At 40.8% G+C, this 16,150-nt stretch overlaps 2 protein-coding genes across 8 annotated transcripts in view; one reads left to right on the top strand and one right to left on the bottom strand.

Annotated features, from left to right (window-relative positions):
* SNRPF (small nuclear ribonucleoprotein polypeptide F) overlaps positions 1 to 5,119 on the top strand; it is a 36,435-nt gene extending 31,316 nt beyond the window's left edge. For both annotated transcript variants that reach the window (XM_073900483.1, XM_073900481.1), the window contains one exon: positions 4,913 to 5,119. In XM_073900483.1, coding sequence (XP_073756584.1) covers positions 4,913 to 4,933 — 21 coding nt within the window. In that variant the 3' untranslated portion in view covers positions 4,934 to 5,119. The remainder of the gene's footprint in view (positions 1 to 4,912) is intronic.
* Positions 1 to 16,142, bottom strand: part of CCDC38 (coiled-coil domain containing 38) — an 83,080-nt gene extending 66,938 nt beyond the window's left edge. The window contains exons 1-4 of one of the 6 annotated variants that reach the window (XM_073900474.1): positions 15,504 to 16,142; positions 10,040 to 10,090; positions 6,198 to 6,298; positions 4,412 to 4,577 (exon numbers count right to left, since the gene is read on the bottom strand). In XM_073900474.1, coding sequence (XP_073756575.1) covers positions 4,412 to 4,577; positions 6,198 to 6,298; positions 10,040 to 10,076 — 304 coding nt within the window. In that variant the 5' untranslated portion in view covers positions 10,077 to 10,090; positions 15,504 to 16,142. The remainder of the gene's footprint in view (positions 1 to 4,411; positions 4,578 to 6,197; positions 6,299 to 10,039; positions 10,091 to 15,503) is intronic. The other 5 variants (XM_073900476.1, XM_073900477.1, XM_073900475.1 and 2 more) reach the window with 5 other exon arrangements.
* Between the last annotated feature and the right edge of the window lie 8 nt (positions 16,143 to 16,150).

Raw genomic sequence — 16,150 nt, 5'->3', positions numbered from 1 at the left:
CTATCTCTTCAAGTAAACTTTTTTCCTAATCACTAAAAAACTAATTTCATAATAGTAATTACCATTTATTTTGTGTCCATCAAATTCCAAGAACTTTATTGGACACTTTAAATAAATCATTTTATTTGATCCTAACAATAACCCCAATGAGGTACATATTTCTGTACCCATCCTGTATGTGAGCTCAGAGATGTCAAGATGCTTGCCCAAGATAATGGAGCTAACACATGGCAGAAGGGACATATGATTCCTAAGCCTGTGCTGAAGGAGACCGAGCTGTTTTAAATCTTAGTGTTTTGGCCAATCTGGATATAAAACCGAAGTCCTTTAGCAAAATGCATGTGGGGATCACAAACCAAATTTACAGCATGAAAGAAAAAGATGACAACTAGCTTTACCATCTAGCAATAAAAAAAGACCAAAGTTTCCTTTCAAGATTTCTTCATTCTGGAAAAATTACACATAGGCTGCATTTCACTGTTAGCTTCATGAAAAACCAACAGAATGTGGTATAGAACAAAGTCTCTTGATTAAAACGTAGATAGAAGTAGAAATAAAACAGCGTTTCCCAAATACCAGTGAGCCCACGCTGCACTGGGGAGCCCACAGTCTCCTTGGGTCATATTCCGCCTCCGCCTCTTACTAGCCATGAGGATGTGAGTAAATTACTCACCCTCTTCAAGCCTCAGTCTCCTTGTCTGTAAAAATGAGGATCCTAATAGTAGTAGATTGTATTATTGTTCCAAACTATTTTCTGCCCCTCTCTGGAAGAAGATTCTCTCTCCCTCTCTTCGCTGGTATTGGGATTGACCATTGACTTGATTTGGCTCACTGAATGCCAGTGGAAGTGACCTGTGTGGCTTCCAAGCAGAAGTTTTAAGAACCACCACTGGTTCTCTCTTCCTCCCTCTGCCATAACTCCAGCAACATACCAGTCAGGGGTTGTTCCTTCAGTGCAGGACACACTGAAAAGCACCAATGTTGAAAGGTGAATGACAAATAAACTTACGTTGTTGCAAGCCACTGAAATTTAGGAATCGTTTATGAGCACAGCACAAATTAGTCTAAGTGGGTCATTGCTATTATCTCTACCTCATAGTGGTATTGTGAGAAGGAAGTGAAGCAACATGCTATAAAACACATAATAACTTCTTTTTTTTTAGACAAAGAGAGATTAAGAGAGAGTGTGTGAGCAGGGAGGGAGGGGCACAGGGAGAGGGAGAGAGAGAATCTTAAGCAGGTTGCACACCCAATGTGTCAAGAGTAGACGCTTAACTGACTGAGCCACCTGAGTACCCCAACACATAATAACTTCTTAACAATTGTTAGCTATTATTCAAAATACAATTGGAATGAGTAATCACAATTTTTCCAGGTCAATAATAATAGCAGCAATAAAGTGATTATTTTAATCATTAAAAAATAGTTCTGTGTTTATGGGTAACAACAAGACTTGGAGTCAGACAGGCATTGGTTTGAATTCTGCATCCACCTAGTGACCTTTAATTAGTGATTCAATCTCACTGAGCCATTTTCATCAGAGGAGAAGAGACAGAAATATCTTATAGCATTTTGTTGAGGATTAGATAAAATAATATATGTGAAAGTAATAAGCACCTAGTTATAATGGTTTTCTTTTTAACACATAAAAGCTTTTTATTATAGAAATCCTCAACATTCATAAAATGAACTGTCTGTATCTCTCACCTACTTCAGCACGATCAACATCTTACCTCTCGTTTCATCTCTCGTCACCCCTCACTGCAATATTTTAAAGCAAATCCAAGCCATCATTATCATTTAACCCATAAATACTTCAGTATTTATTTATCAGATAAAAAAGTTTTAAAACATAGCCATAATACAACTATCATCCCAAACAAAATGAACAATTCCTTAGTATCATCTTATACCTAGTCTGGGTTCAAACTTCCCCAGTGGTCTCACAAATAACTTTTTAGAATTAAAAAAATCAAAATCTAAACAAAGATCAATTTGGTTGGTATAACTCCTAAAGTTAATTTTTTACCTATAACTGCCATCCCTTACCTCCTCCCAAACACTACCATTTTTCCATGCCATTTATTGGTTTAAGGAACCCAATCAGGGGCTCCTGGGTGGTCAGTCGGTCAAGAGTCTGACCTTTGATTTCGGCTCAGGTCATGACCTCAGGGTCATAAGATCGAGCCCCACACTGGGCTCTGCACTGGGTTTGGAGTCTGCTTAGCATTCTCTCTCTCTCCCCCTCTCCCTCTGCCCCAACCCTACCCCCTCTCTCCCTCTCTTAAAAACCAAAAACAAAAACCAGACCAATTTCCCTGTAGAATTTCCTGTATAATGGATCTGGCAGATTGTATCCTGGTGGTATTATTTAACATGTGCTCAATCTCCCATGTTTGCTTGATCAGATTCAGGTTCAATTTACTTAAAAATATTTTTCGTAGAAAAGAAGCATGAAAGTGCTTACTGTAGCTTTCATTTGGTTACTTATGATGGGTCACATGAATTGGAATACATCTCAATATAAAAAATCCTATACTGTCCATTTGCTAAATATTATAGTCATGCTTACCATTTCAGGCTACTTTAACATGATACTATCTGGCTGAGTTGATGTGATTTTATTCTTCGAGTCTAAATAGACTGGTTATAGTGGGTTTCCCATTTTGGCTCTTCTAGCTGTCCGGAAGGTTTTTTAACAAAGAGACTGTGTATGACAAAATCATCTTCCAAACACTAGTATTCCTCAACACCAGAGTACCTCACCACTCACTGGGGATGTGATCCAGAAGTGTTGCTCTTTGAGAGTAAAACCACAGTTAAGCTGCTGGCTGCCTGGAGGGGGCACGTCTACTTTGCAGCCTAACCCATCTATCTGTGACAGTCGCCTGTGTAATTTCTTTGAGGTGATCTGGTAGTTGCCTTCTACTGAATACACAAAAATAAAATGACTGGGCTCCCAAAGTAGGGGTCACTTGCCCATTTCACATCACGTAGGCTTGTCTTTTATCAGAATTCAGGCAGGAAATGTAAGGTTGGGAAATGGGGGTTTCAACCAAATTAACTCACAATTGGAAAGAGTCTGAGGGGGATTTATTTTCAATGAAAATGTCTAAATTGCTTCTCTGTGTAATCAACAGAAACTGACAACCTGACTTCCATTGCTGACAGAGCCCAGATTGTCTTGGATAATACCAAAAAATCTTACCATTTCCTTTTTAAGAGTCTACTGTATGTCATTTACTGTTAAGAGACCAGTAACCCCTCTGTCACCCAGCCTGGTGTCGAGTAGGGTCATCTGCAAAGCCATATTTGCTAGTTCTCTCGGAAGTGGCAAGGATTTTTGAAGGTAGCCACTTTGTGTAGAACTCTAAAACATGTCATGTATTTTAAGTGCTCTTGATGACTTAGGGTTCACCATTCTACAGAGGTGAACTATGAGACACAAGACTGAACCTAGCTACATCCTATCCGTGCTATAGTCACTGATACTACCATGTTGCTGACATTTGCACTTCTTTGTACAACTATAGTGCAGAATATGCACCTCCAAGATCTAAAAGAGTTAACATGGCTTCCCTCTCCTACACTAATTATTGACTCCAAAGTTCTTTCCCAGGTGTTTCTTTTTTGTTGTTGTTCTCTGAAGATTTTTTTTTTTAATCACAGTTTGGCAAAGTTACCACAGCAAATCCTGGGCACTCGATGTATCTTTCTTCCTCCCTTCTTCCCTTCCTTTCTTCCTTACTTTTTAATTTTAACTTAAAAATTTAGACAAGACTCATCTTGGGGGAAGATTTTATGACCCCGTCATCCTAGCATTAATCACTTCAACCTCACTTCAAACTGCTTTCTGTCTCATTTGTAAGCATTTCTTGATCTGATAAGTAAGAAAAGTCCATGACATTTTGATTAACATATTGTTCCTTTTCATAGAGCAATAATGAACATCCTGTAATATTTTATCATGTTGCTCTCAAGTGCCATTAAAACAGGTTGTGTTTTTGCAACAACAGGAAAACTTATTTAATTCTATAAGCTTCCTGATTCTGGATATATGAGTTGTATGGCATGGAAAATAAACACTTGTCTTTGGAAAGTTTCTATATATTTCTACATTTAGAAATGAGTTTAAATGGCCTTAGCCATAACCTTTAATACTATATCATTTTGGCAATGACTTTCTTCCTTAGAGCCATGAAAATGAGTAACAATCTATTTCTTGGAAAAGTATGCTTTCTTATTTAAAATAGATTTTGTCCCCACTCTCAGTTTCCATTTATAGAGAACCTCCCCCCAACCATAGTATGAGACAGCATACTTTTTTTTTTTTACCTCCAGGAAAGCCCCTAAACCTGACATTAACAGTAAATATTCAAAATAATATTCTTAAACAGTAATCTAGACTTACCTTCTGTTAATCTTAGAATAAAAGTGGGATCTAGCCCAAATTTTTCGAATGAGCCCCCAGCTGTGTCAGAGTAGAATGCTACTTGGCCCAGGTGTGAACGACTCTTCATTCGAGATGAAAAAGTAGACTTCTGGTAGACTTTCATGCTGCGGTTTATAAATTTTTCCTGCCCAAGTGCAAAAGTTTAAAAGAATTTCTAATATAACAAAATAATGTTGTCTTTAAAAATAGTAATCAGATATAAAAATATCGTTTACAATAAGTCTTTCTCTCATTACTGGTAAATTTCTCATTACTAATACATTAAACAAGCGACTTTGAGTTCTTATCTCTGAAGGCCCGGGTATAGTTTGCAATTCCTTCTCTTATGAAGCTGAGCACAAATATAAAGACATTCAATATTTACTAAACATGTACATCATAAATACAAGCCTGAAAAGTGTTCTGGCTTTATTTTCATTTTCATTTTTATTTTTTAATCCTTGTCTTGCCCAACTGCAGGTAACTTGGAAATTCCACTAATTTGAAAGGACTGGTTCTGGGCGCCTGGGTGGCTCAGTTGGTTAAGCAACTGCCTTCGGCTCAGGTCATGATCCTGGAGTCCCAGGATCGAGTCCCGCATCGGACTCCCTGCTCAGCAGGGAGTCCGCTTCTCCCTCTGACCCTCTTCCCTCTCGTGCTCTCTGTCTCTCATTCTCTCTCTTTCAAATAAATAAATAAAATCTTAAAAAAAAAAAAAAAAAGAAAGGACTGGTTCTGTGGAATTGAATTGAAAACTTGAGAGGAAATGGACCTCCCCAGTAGACATAAATAAATCAGCCTTTTTTAAATTCATGAATCTTTGCTCAATTTAATTTTGGACACCTTCAATAAAACTATATAACACAAGCATAAAACCTTCACCTTACAGATGAATCTGTTGTTGAGCATTTTTAGTTTCTTCATTCTAAATAGGATTTTTTTAAAAAAATCCTATAATTAGTCTTTACCTCTAGAAATAAGGAAAGCAAACCTCTTGAAATTCAAATCATGTAATAAATGGTATAATAATATAAGTAGTGAGATTAACTGCACAGCACAGCTTTGTTAGCCTCATCTCTGGTTTAGCTTCATACCAAATAATTCTAAAATGACTCCCTCCTCCACTTCTGTTCCTATTTTCTTCTCTGCCCCTCTTCCCTAATACATACATATACATTCTCTTATCTGTATCTGGCTGGCAAATTTTAACTTACTCTTAACAATTCAGCTCTGGCTATCTCTTCAGTTAAGTCTTTGTGTGCGTGCGTGCACAGAGACAACCACACACACATATACACCACCACCACCATTATCCTTCTCTCCAACAAAGATGGTCACTCCTTTCTCCACATGTTCTTTGTTACTGTATTTTATCAACTCTAAGATACCATTTATTGTAGGTGCACTATTGTTTTGTGCACTGCTAATTATGCATGGCAATCCATCTATATAAGCTGGATCCCAATTTCAGGAATGAGAAAATGTGAAAAAATTATGGGCATTAGAATCAATGAAGTGGGATCTACCATACTTGTCATACGTGATGGTCACAGTGTGTCTGTCTTCCCCCAGTGGGCAGTGATCATTAGGTCCTTACCGTGGGCTGGATGTTGTTCCTGTTGTACGTGCCTATACCCCAGCATAGCATGCAATGCATACACCCACACCTGACCCCTTGTCTTAACCCAGCAAAGTTCATAAAAGTGATGGATAAGAGGATAAATTTCTAACATTAATTTGGATTGGGCTTTTAATCAAACTTTACCTTCTTCTTTGCTGCCATTTCATTTTCTTTGTAAAGAAACAGATCTTTGAAAAAGATCTTATATGGCTTGTCCTTTTTGACTGAGTCATCTTTTCCTTTATCTGTTAAAAAAAAAAAGAAAAGAAAAAGAAAAACATCTGTCATCCCTGCTCTTCTGACCAGAAGGGCGAGGTTTCCACCAGCCAGAATGGAGCAGCTGGGTAGGTGGGTCCCTGGGAGGAGGACAAGGCAGCCTTTGCGTCTCCAACTGAGGCAGAGATTCAGGGCCTGCAACTCAAGGGCCAAAGACATGGCTCATCTGTTTGTTTTCCATGGCACCGAGCACAGTGCTTAATACTTCAGGGGGAATGAGTTTGTATTTGTTATGTGAATAGATAGGGGGACCTATTACAGGATAGTGGGATCATACTTTGAGGCATTAAGATTTTGCTTCTTCCCATCACTACAAATATCTGTACTATTACCCTTACACTGCCATTGCTGCCGTACCCTTAGGGACATCCTTGGTCCAGACTAGAGAGTCATCCAAAACACACACACACACACACACACACACACACACACACACACACAAAACAAAACAAAGATAATGACAAGTATTGGCAAGGGTGTGGAGGAATTGGAATCTTAACCTTCTGCTAATGGGAATGCAAAATAATGCAGCCACTTTGGAAAACAGCCTCAAAAAGTTGAGCATATATTTGCCATGTGACCCAGCCATTCCACTCCTAGAAATGAAAACATATGTCCATATGAAAACTTGTACATGAATATTTATAGCAGTATTATACATAATAGTCAACAGATAGAAACAACCCAAATATCCATCAACTGATGAATGGATAAACAAAATGTGGTATAGCCATACAATGGAATATTAATCATCCATACAAAGGATACATATTCTGACTGATGAAACTTGGAAATATTATATTAAGTGAAAGAAGCCACATGAAGTCCCTACATTATAAGATTCCATTATATTCCATGAAATGTCTAGAATAGGCACATCCATGGAGCCAAAATGTAGATTAGTGGTTGCTTAGGGCTGCAGGGGAGTTAGGGGGTTATGGCTAAGGGGTGCAGGGTTTCTTTCTGAGATGATAAAAATGTTCTAAAATGGTCTGTGGTGATGGTGGCACATATCTGTGAGTACAAACCATGGACTTGTATACTTAATAAAAGAGAAGCCTGGCCATAAGGGGACGGGTGATGAAAAGGGAGAGGAAGGTCCACTAAATTTCTGAATGGATTTTTTGTTTTTATTTATAAAATCTCAAATGATAAAAGGTCTTTCTCTTTTTCTTTCTTTCTGGCTTTTTAATGCTTGGGGGTGGAAATTTTGGCTTCAGAGACCAAGAGCCAAAAGCAGGAATTCTGGAGCTTAGAACTGACAACTTAAGTCAGAGAAAGGGAAAGGATAACTGAAAACACATCCCCCCTCCTGCCTCAGCCCCTGCACCCACTTTCACCTCCCAAAATACCAGAGTATTTTGAAAGTGGCCCTCATCTCTAAGTGGCTGAAAGATACAACAGGCATAGGAGTTATTGGTCTGGAGCTTAAAGGCTGCCTGAGAATTGGCTGTTTGCCCAGGGATTCAGTTGGGAAAGTGGGGGATGTCTGGGATAGAAACCTCAGGCAGGTTCATCTGTAGGTAATGGGTTAGGAAGAAAGAAAATTGCAGAGTGGAAGCTTTGAGCTCAACAGTGAGTGTGTGGTGTTCTGATCACCTCCGATTCACCTTGTGGGTAAAGGAAGGATCCCTTCCCCAAATAGTATGAGATGACCAAACATATGACACTCTACACTGGACTAATAAGATAGATAGCAGTTTATTAGTCACTTATACTCATAGCCCTGAGGAGGAGGACACCACCTGCCATGCAGGGCCATGTCAGGAGCAGAGTGAAACAGAGGGATGGCAGGAGGCAGGCTTTGTAGTAACAAGAGGGTGAGGTGCCCCCTGCTTCCCTCAAGAGGATGTAATTGACTTGTGGAACCCATCAGGATGAAAACCAGTAGAGTATAACTGGTCCAGCTGATGAGGAAATTGCTGGGTTGGGAACGTGTCTCACTGGGTGGAAGTCAAATCTGGCAAGAACAGGAAGACTTACAGTTAGGTCTTTGTGGCTCTGTGAGGCTCAAAGATGCCAAGGCAATACATGAAATCTTAGGCCTTATAATACATGAGCAAAGACAGGTGAGGGTGGGTCCAGGCAGCTGGGCTTGGAGACAAGCAGGAGTATGGAAGGGCATAGCCAACAGGCTAAGGCCCAAGAGGAGGCAACAGAAGTCAAAGACCAAAAGGGACTTGGGGTTGAGAGGCATACAGAGTTCATGACCTGTACCCAATACCACCACTCTCAGGCCAGAGCTAGACCCGACATCCCAGGATGGGACCACTGATGCCATCCAAAGGGTGATCATTGGTAGGCTGGACATCTCTCCCTCAACCAACCCTCTCTCCTCCCAAGATAAACCTCACAAACTTACTGTCCACCCCGCCCTAGGTGGCTTAAAGTCTTGAATCCTGTCCGACCAAGTTTCAGTGTCCTGGATTGACAAGATATTTTTTTCCCCTCCAAGTCCAAAGCCAAGTTCCTTTTGGTTATAAAGAAATAGAAAAAACTAAACTCTAAACACCAAGTATATTAGTTTCCTATGGCTGCTATAATAAACTATAAATTTGGCAGCTTAAGACAACAGAACTTTATTCTCTCACAGTCCTGGAGTTCAGGAGTCCATAATCAAGGTGTCAGCAGGACCATTCTCCCTCCAAAGGCTCTGTGGGGGAATCCTTCCTTATCTCTTCGAGCTTCTGGTGGCTTCCGGCATTCATTGGCCATGTAACTCCAATCTTTGCTTCTGTGTTCACAGGGACTTCTTTTTTTCCCAAAGACACTTGTCATTTAGGATTTAGGGCCCACCGTAAGTCCAGGATGATCTCGTCTTGAGGTCCTTACCTCAATTACATTTGAAAGACCCTTTTGCCAAATAAGGTCATATTGCAGGGGTTAGGACACGGAGGGCTACCATTTTGGAGGGACCACTTTCAACCCATTCTAACAAGTTTTTGTTATAAAATTGTCATAAACTGAATGAGTGAATTATAAACTCACTGTAAGCACTGGCCCTTAGCCAACCCTTCTCCCCACCTGAATCACTTCCTAGTCTCACAGAAGTGGGGCTGCTATAACAAATCACCACAAAAGGGGGGCCTTAAAACTGCAGACATTGATTCTCTCACAGTCCGGAAAGCCAGAAGTCTAAGATGAAGGTGTTGGTTTGGTTCCTTCTGGAGTTTCTGTGGGAGAATCCATGGCATGACTTTCCCCGAGCCCATGGAGAGTGCCTACAGACTGCCTGTTACCTATAACACACTCATGGTGTTATCCAATGTTCAAAGCTTTGTCAAATTTGTAAGTGACAAAGAAGTTATTCTTCTATACCAATAAATATGAATTCCTTGTATACTTGTACAGAATCAGGAGGAGGAGAGAAAGGCTGGAAAAGGAAAGGAGAGGACAGATTTTGATAAAATGTAGTTATTCATGTCCTTTATTATGACAAATAATTGAATTAATTGTCTTATGCTATGAAATTCCCTAGCAATCTAGCTAAATATGACCATTTATTGCCTCTCTGATGTGAAGATTTTTCTTTGCAGAATTAAAAAGTGGAAGAGAACCTTCTCAGCAGGCCATTCATAAACTCTTTACGTAGAAAGGCCATGTCTGATGCTTGTCGTTTGGTATTTTCCTTTTCTACGTTCCCTGATCTACTGGGGAGACCGACCGTACCAGGCACAAAGTAAGAGCTCATTGACAGATTTCCTCTTTACCTTCAGAAGCCAGTGATATCGGCAAAAAATAGGACATTTTGTCTCCTGGCCCTGTCCAAAGAAAAAGCAAGACATTAAAAATAAATTCTGTAAACCTGAGCATCGGGTGATGTATCACTAAATGGTACACCTGAAACTAAGAGAACATTGCATGTTAACTAACTGGAATTGAAATAAAAATTAAAAAAAAAAAATAAATTCTGTAAACCTTGAGTAAAGGGGCAAATTCATCAGCCAGTGATTCCAAGTAGCCTTCATTGCTTTTAAAAGCACAACCTCTTTGGCCCAGCAATTCCAAATCTGGGAACTTATCCCAAGAAAATAATCGGGTAAGTGGGCAAAAATAGTATGTACAATAATGTTTGTTGACGTGTTATTTAATAAACAGGGAGTTGATTAAATAACTCTGGTATACCCATAACACGGATTGCCCCGTGGCCCCTCAAAATAGTTCTGTAGTCACTATTCCCTCTGTTAACTATATATTAAAAGTGAAAAACAAAATATTTCAAAAAGGTGGGAGTAGCGTGGATAAAAAAACACCTGCCAAATCAGATGTTTTGAAAAGTTGTTCACCCAACATTAATAGGGGTTGTCTTTGATTTGGAGCAACCTCTCCTTGCATTTCTATCAGGTTTGGGATTAGGGTTAGGTGCAAAATTCAAGGAAGTGGCCCCCAAAACTCAGTTATCAAAATAAATAAAATGTTAATGCAATTTTTTAAAAATTCCAAGTCAGTGCAGGAAAAAAATCCATGGTGAACAAAATATCAAGACCTTAAATACAGACAGGATCTGACTGTGTGCCCCATGACCCGGAGAGCAAGCCCCTCCCTTGCCACACCTTCGTCCGGGCCCACAGATCTCGCCTTTATGTACTTTTTTGACATTTTGTTCATCATGGAATTTTTTGCATTAACTTTTATTTTTAAAAGTAGTGAATTAAAATGTTGTTTGTGTTTGCCCTCCCCTTTAGGTTTTGCACCAAAGGTAAATGTTTCCGTTGCTTCACCCTAATCCTTGTCTTGAATTTTTACACTTTTTTAATATTAATTATTTCTCAATGAGTTTGCACAATTTTTACAATAAAAAAAGTAACAATGTTATTTTCATTGGGGGAAGAAAAAGGATATTCAGGAATTTATATAAAAAGGTGTGCCCACACCAGGAACAACGGGACAAACAGCCTGTTTCAGGTTGCCTGTTTAAATTTATGCCTCAGTTCTCTCAAAGAGCCACGTTGAAGAGACTCCCAGAGGCATTTGTAGAAGATGATTAAAGATCCAGACTTTGGAACAGAGAAGCCTGTTGGTTTGATATTTACAGATGTGTGAGCAAGATCATTTAACATTCAAAAAATATTTATTGAGTATCTGCTGTGTGCAGGCATTGTTCTGGATGCCAGAAACAGGATAATTTAAAAGCGATGACAACAATAACAAAAGACAAAAAAAAAAACAACAAAAAAAAACACACACTTTCTACGTGGGGCCTACATTTTAATTACTTAGCAGCTCTGAGCCTCAGGTTCCTATTCCATAAAATGGGAATATAATCTCACCTCTTAAAGCTTTTTAAAGGATGCGATGACATAATGTGTGTAAACAACCAAGCAGGGCACCCCTAACACCCAGAGCAAACTCAGTAAGTGGGAGAAATTTTGTGCTAATATTGACCAAGGAGAATGTGATTTTACTTCCAGTGATTATAAAAACAAAAATGAAAAAGAGAAAAGAAATTATGTTAAAGCTTGTAAAAGAAAAAGATTAACAAAAACCTACGTCATTGATATTATACTTTTTCAGATTACTGAAGATTTTTTTCCCACAGGCATTGAGTTCATTCTGACAGTGGAAAAGAAGGGTCGGTGAAAAACTGATGACAATCTGTTGGGTTGATGTATTTGGAATCTGGATGGCCAATATTAGGAGGTTTTTGTATATTTACACACGCTGTACTCATCTAAATCCCTAAGATTCTGCTCACCTCTTTCTTGACATACTTTTAATCTTTCAATTCTCTTATCTATCTAAATTCACCCCCCTATCCATCCCTACTTTCATTCACTTTATCCTAAGTCTATCTGCAACAAAAATCTTTATCCATGGATTCTGGCACCTTTTCCCTCCTAGAAAGACCAGAATTTTTCATTCTTCTAAACCAACTGCTAGAGCTCTGATTCCAGCTCTCCAATAATTCAGAGAACATGTTGAATGGAACCAGTAATCTCTAGAAGTTGTTATACTTCTATACTTATGTACCTTTAATCTCCCTATTGATTAATGAAGGGTTGGTGAAGAACAGAAGAGAGAAGAAGAGAGCTAGCTATTCCTAGAAGGGATTATAAGTTTCTCTGAACTAAACCAATATGATGTGCCAATCAGGAAAAGAAAGTCAAAGTCAGTGAATGTCTTTGTTGTACAAAATAAAAATAGCATGACTAAACAAATCTCCGTACTGAAATAGAGGGAAAATGTCATTGGATTGCATAGCAAATGCCTGCAAATTCACATCTAAAATATATGTTTAAAAATATATATATGTTCAAATCCAACTTCTGACAGATGAAAAAGATGAAGAGCTCAGAAAAATGAGGGCTTTAAAATGGTGATGTGTGACTTCAAGCCATTGTTTTCAGAGGTGGCAGAGGCTAGTGGTGAAGAGCATGGACTGTCATTATGCTCCTTAATCCCCACGCTTCAATTTCCCCATCTTTCAAAAGGGCGGATAAGAATAGCATCTACCTCATGAGATGGTTAGGTGAGTTAACATGTGTCCCTCACTTTGCACAGCATCAGGTGCTCAGTGAGCACCATAGCAGTGTAAGCCCATGGGGAAAGCATTCTAAAGAGGAAGGATGCCTGGTGTATTTGAGGAACAGCAAGGAGATTCGTGGAACTTAAGCCTAGTGAACAAAGCACGGAGTGATAGATGAGCTCAGAGAGATCTCGAGGGCCCTGTGGGTCATTTCCTCAGTGAAATGAGAATCTGGAATGGACCACTCTGTCTGCTGAGCTGGGAAGAGACTGTACACGAGGGTGAGGGTGGAGTAAGGCCACCTGTTGGGAGGCTACAGTCATTGGGAGGCAAGAGATAATGGAAGTGGTGAGAGGTGGTCAGATTCTAGATACATTTGGAAAGTAGAGCCTACAGGACTGGCTGATGGTTTGGGTGTGGGGTATGAGATAAAGAGCCCAGGAAAGAAAGAATGGAGTTGTGATCCATAGAGACAGAGCGGCTGTGGGGGAAGGGGCAACTGGGAAGATCAAAGGTTCAGCTGGGAACATGTTACATTTGAGATATGTTAGACATCTATTAAAGGGATGTGGGTGTAAAATATACTGTTCTCCCAAGTGAACACCATACCGGTTGATTTAATTAATGCTAGCATTCTTCTAACATTATGAAATTATATGTGGCCTCTGAGTCAGATTTTTGATACGTATCATCACAGGGGTAGCATGGATGACCCTATGGAAAGACCTTGGCCTTAACGGCAGACAGGTTTGAATCCTGCCTCTGGCTCTTATCAGCTCTTTCTCTTAGGCCTATCCAATGAAACTCAATGCAACTTAGGTTCTTCTATCTGGTATGGATACTAATATCTTCCTTAACAGGCTTGTTGCAATTTTCAAACACAGGCAATGCATGCAATGTGCCCACTCACGATAGGCTGATAGGGAAATAATTGCCTATAATTTCTTCAAGGCAGATATCCAGATCTGTCTTCTCCCTAGTCTGCTGTGTCTTGTGAATAACCACCAGCATTTGAAAAGGAGGGGTAACTGACAACCAGCTTTCCTAAGAAACCCTGAACTCAAATTCTCAAAACCAGTTCATTGGAGAGGAATCTACCAGCAATATCAGTGCAAACGTGGGGAACCTGACCCATCTTCGTGCACATTCTTAACATTCCAAGCTTCATGGAAGTGGAAAAAGAGGAATGGGGTTTTATAATGCCCAATCCCAAAGTCCAAGACCAACTCCAAATACAATGAACAGTAACAGTATCTACCAGATATTATTCGAAGCAGTTTCTGCTTGACTTTCTCAACAACTCTCTCTGCAACTCAGTGAAAATGGATTTCCAGTTTCTCAGTAGGAGATAAAAAGCTTTGTTTATCTCCCATATGCAAACAAAGATTTAGACAGATTCAGACCTAAAGCCTTTCTGTTTTTGCCCACCTCCTTCCCACCCACTTGGACAAATACTAGGAGAAAGGGCTGTAAACTGTGTCCTTGGATGGTGTGGGGAGACCAGAGCTAGCAATTTTTTGTTTACCTGAGAGCCAGGAGCCACTAGGTCCTTGGCCGGCTCAACGACCTGCCTCTTTTGATTGGGTCAGAAGCAGAGCACGGGGACGAGGAAATTACCTTCAGCTCGACCTTTAAGGCCCTGCTGGCGTATTTTGTGTGGACTTTCCTGTTGACATTTCTGACTGCCCCTTTTGCAAAATGAAAACAAAACAAAAAAAGCAAAAAACACCTGGGGGCCAAGAGGAAGGAGGAGAACAGGAGAAGACAGCCAATGTAAGATGATGTAAAAAGTACTGCGTGAACTGAGAAGAGCTATGGGGGTGTTGGTTATCACTGAGGAAATTATCTAAACTATGTATTTTAAAATGACCAAGGGGGAGAGAAGCCCACTCTTGTCCTTCTTGCTTCTGCAAACTTCTTGTTTGCAGGGGCTTTTCAGGCCATGTTGGATATCTGGACTGTCATCAACGCACTCCGTTCACCCACAACTCAACAGCCCCGTGAATAGAATGACCATTTCCTTTTGACTTCACCAAAACTTGAAAGCTTTCAGTTCATGGTACATTCTGTGAACTCCTGGCTGAGATCTCTTGAATTTAACTGACCAAGGGGAGAAATAACAGGATGAAAATAAACCAGCAGCAGCGGCCGCAGTAGTAATAGTATAATAATAATAATAATTATTATTTAGAGCTAGGCACTGGGCAAAGTGTTTTCCATTTCATCTTCTCTAAAGCTCAAACAAGTCCATAAAATAGAAAGAAACAATTACCCCATGAGAAGATGGATGAGAAAACTGAGGTTTGGGAAAATTAAGGACATTTCCCAAGGTCAAATAGCTCATAAGTAACAGAGTGGGGTTAAGACCAGTTTATGGAACCCAAAGCCTTCTATATTTTTATAATGTCACCCCTTCCTTTACCCCTACAACTTCATAAATCTGCACATATGCCTGTAATTGCAAAATGGAACAGATTCAAGTCTAATAAAAGTGTATAAAAAAATAAAATAATTAAGACGTAAAACCCAGTGCCTGCCAATGTTTTCACAGCAGTTGAGAGGTGAGAAGAGATGTGGGTGAGAATTACAGACCATCTTCCTTAAATAAACTTGTTTCCGTCTCCAACCTTGGCGGCAAATTGAGAGTAGGCGCCCCCAGATACAGCTGGGGTGGGGGGGGGCGGACACGGGGCTGAAACCACGTTTACCTGCAAGAGTTTGGATCCAGGAGCCGGTCCAAACCTATCCTTCAGGAAGGCGTTAGCGGACGCTGGGCAGAGGCACCAATGATTTCTCTAGTCTCGGCTCTATCCTCCCCCGCCAGGATCCCCCTTCATCTCGGGGACCTTCTGGTAGGGGATCCCGGAGCGGAGCTGGCCAACCGAAAATTGTGCGCGGCACCCGCCACCCTGCTCCACGGCCGCGCGGACCCAGGAGCAACTCACCGACCGCACCCCCTTCCTCCTCACCCTCGGGTTCCCTCTGCCGGCCGCCCGTCGCGTCCCAGCCCGCTGGGCCGGGGCTCCCCGACGCTGCCCCTCCCGGGTCTCTATGCTCGGTTCCCGCCCCGGCCCCTGGGGAGAGGTTTGCCCCACTCAGCCCCATCTGGGCTCCCTGGCCCTTCGGGGACCCCCCTTCCGCCTGGCCCTGTGGTCAACGGAGCCCGGTAACCCAGCTTCAGTTTCCTAATCTAGAAATTAGGGACAGTGGTCTCCACGACATTTACCCAGAACATTGGGCGACCAAAAAAGAGCTTCCATGATCGCGATTATTACTAATCCTCACTCGGGTTATTGGCACCCGCGCTACCGCGGTGCCGGCCTGGGGGAGGCGCGCTCTCCGGGGCATCTGGGCA

Source organism: Callorhinus ursinus, unplaced genomic scaffold (assembly GCF_003265705.2).
Source record: "Callorhinus ursinus isolate GAN/ISIS: 27379988/994484 unplaced genomic scaffold, GSC_fseal_2.0 scaffold14, whole genome shotgun sequence".
Classification (NCBI taxonomy): Eukaryota; Metazoa; Chordata; class Mammalia; order Carnivora; family Otariidae; genus Callorhinus; species Callorhinus ursinus.
The sequence above is the reverse complement of the archived record's forward strand: the minus strand, read 5'-3'. Positions and strand labels throughout refer to the sequence as shown.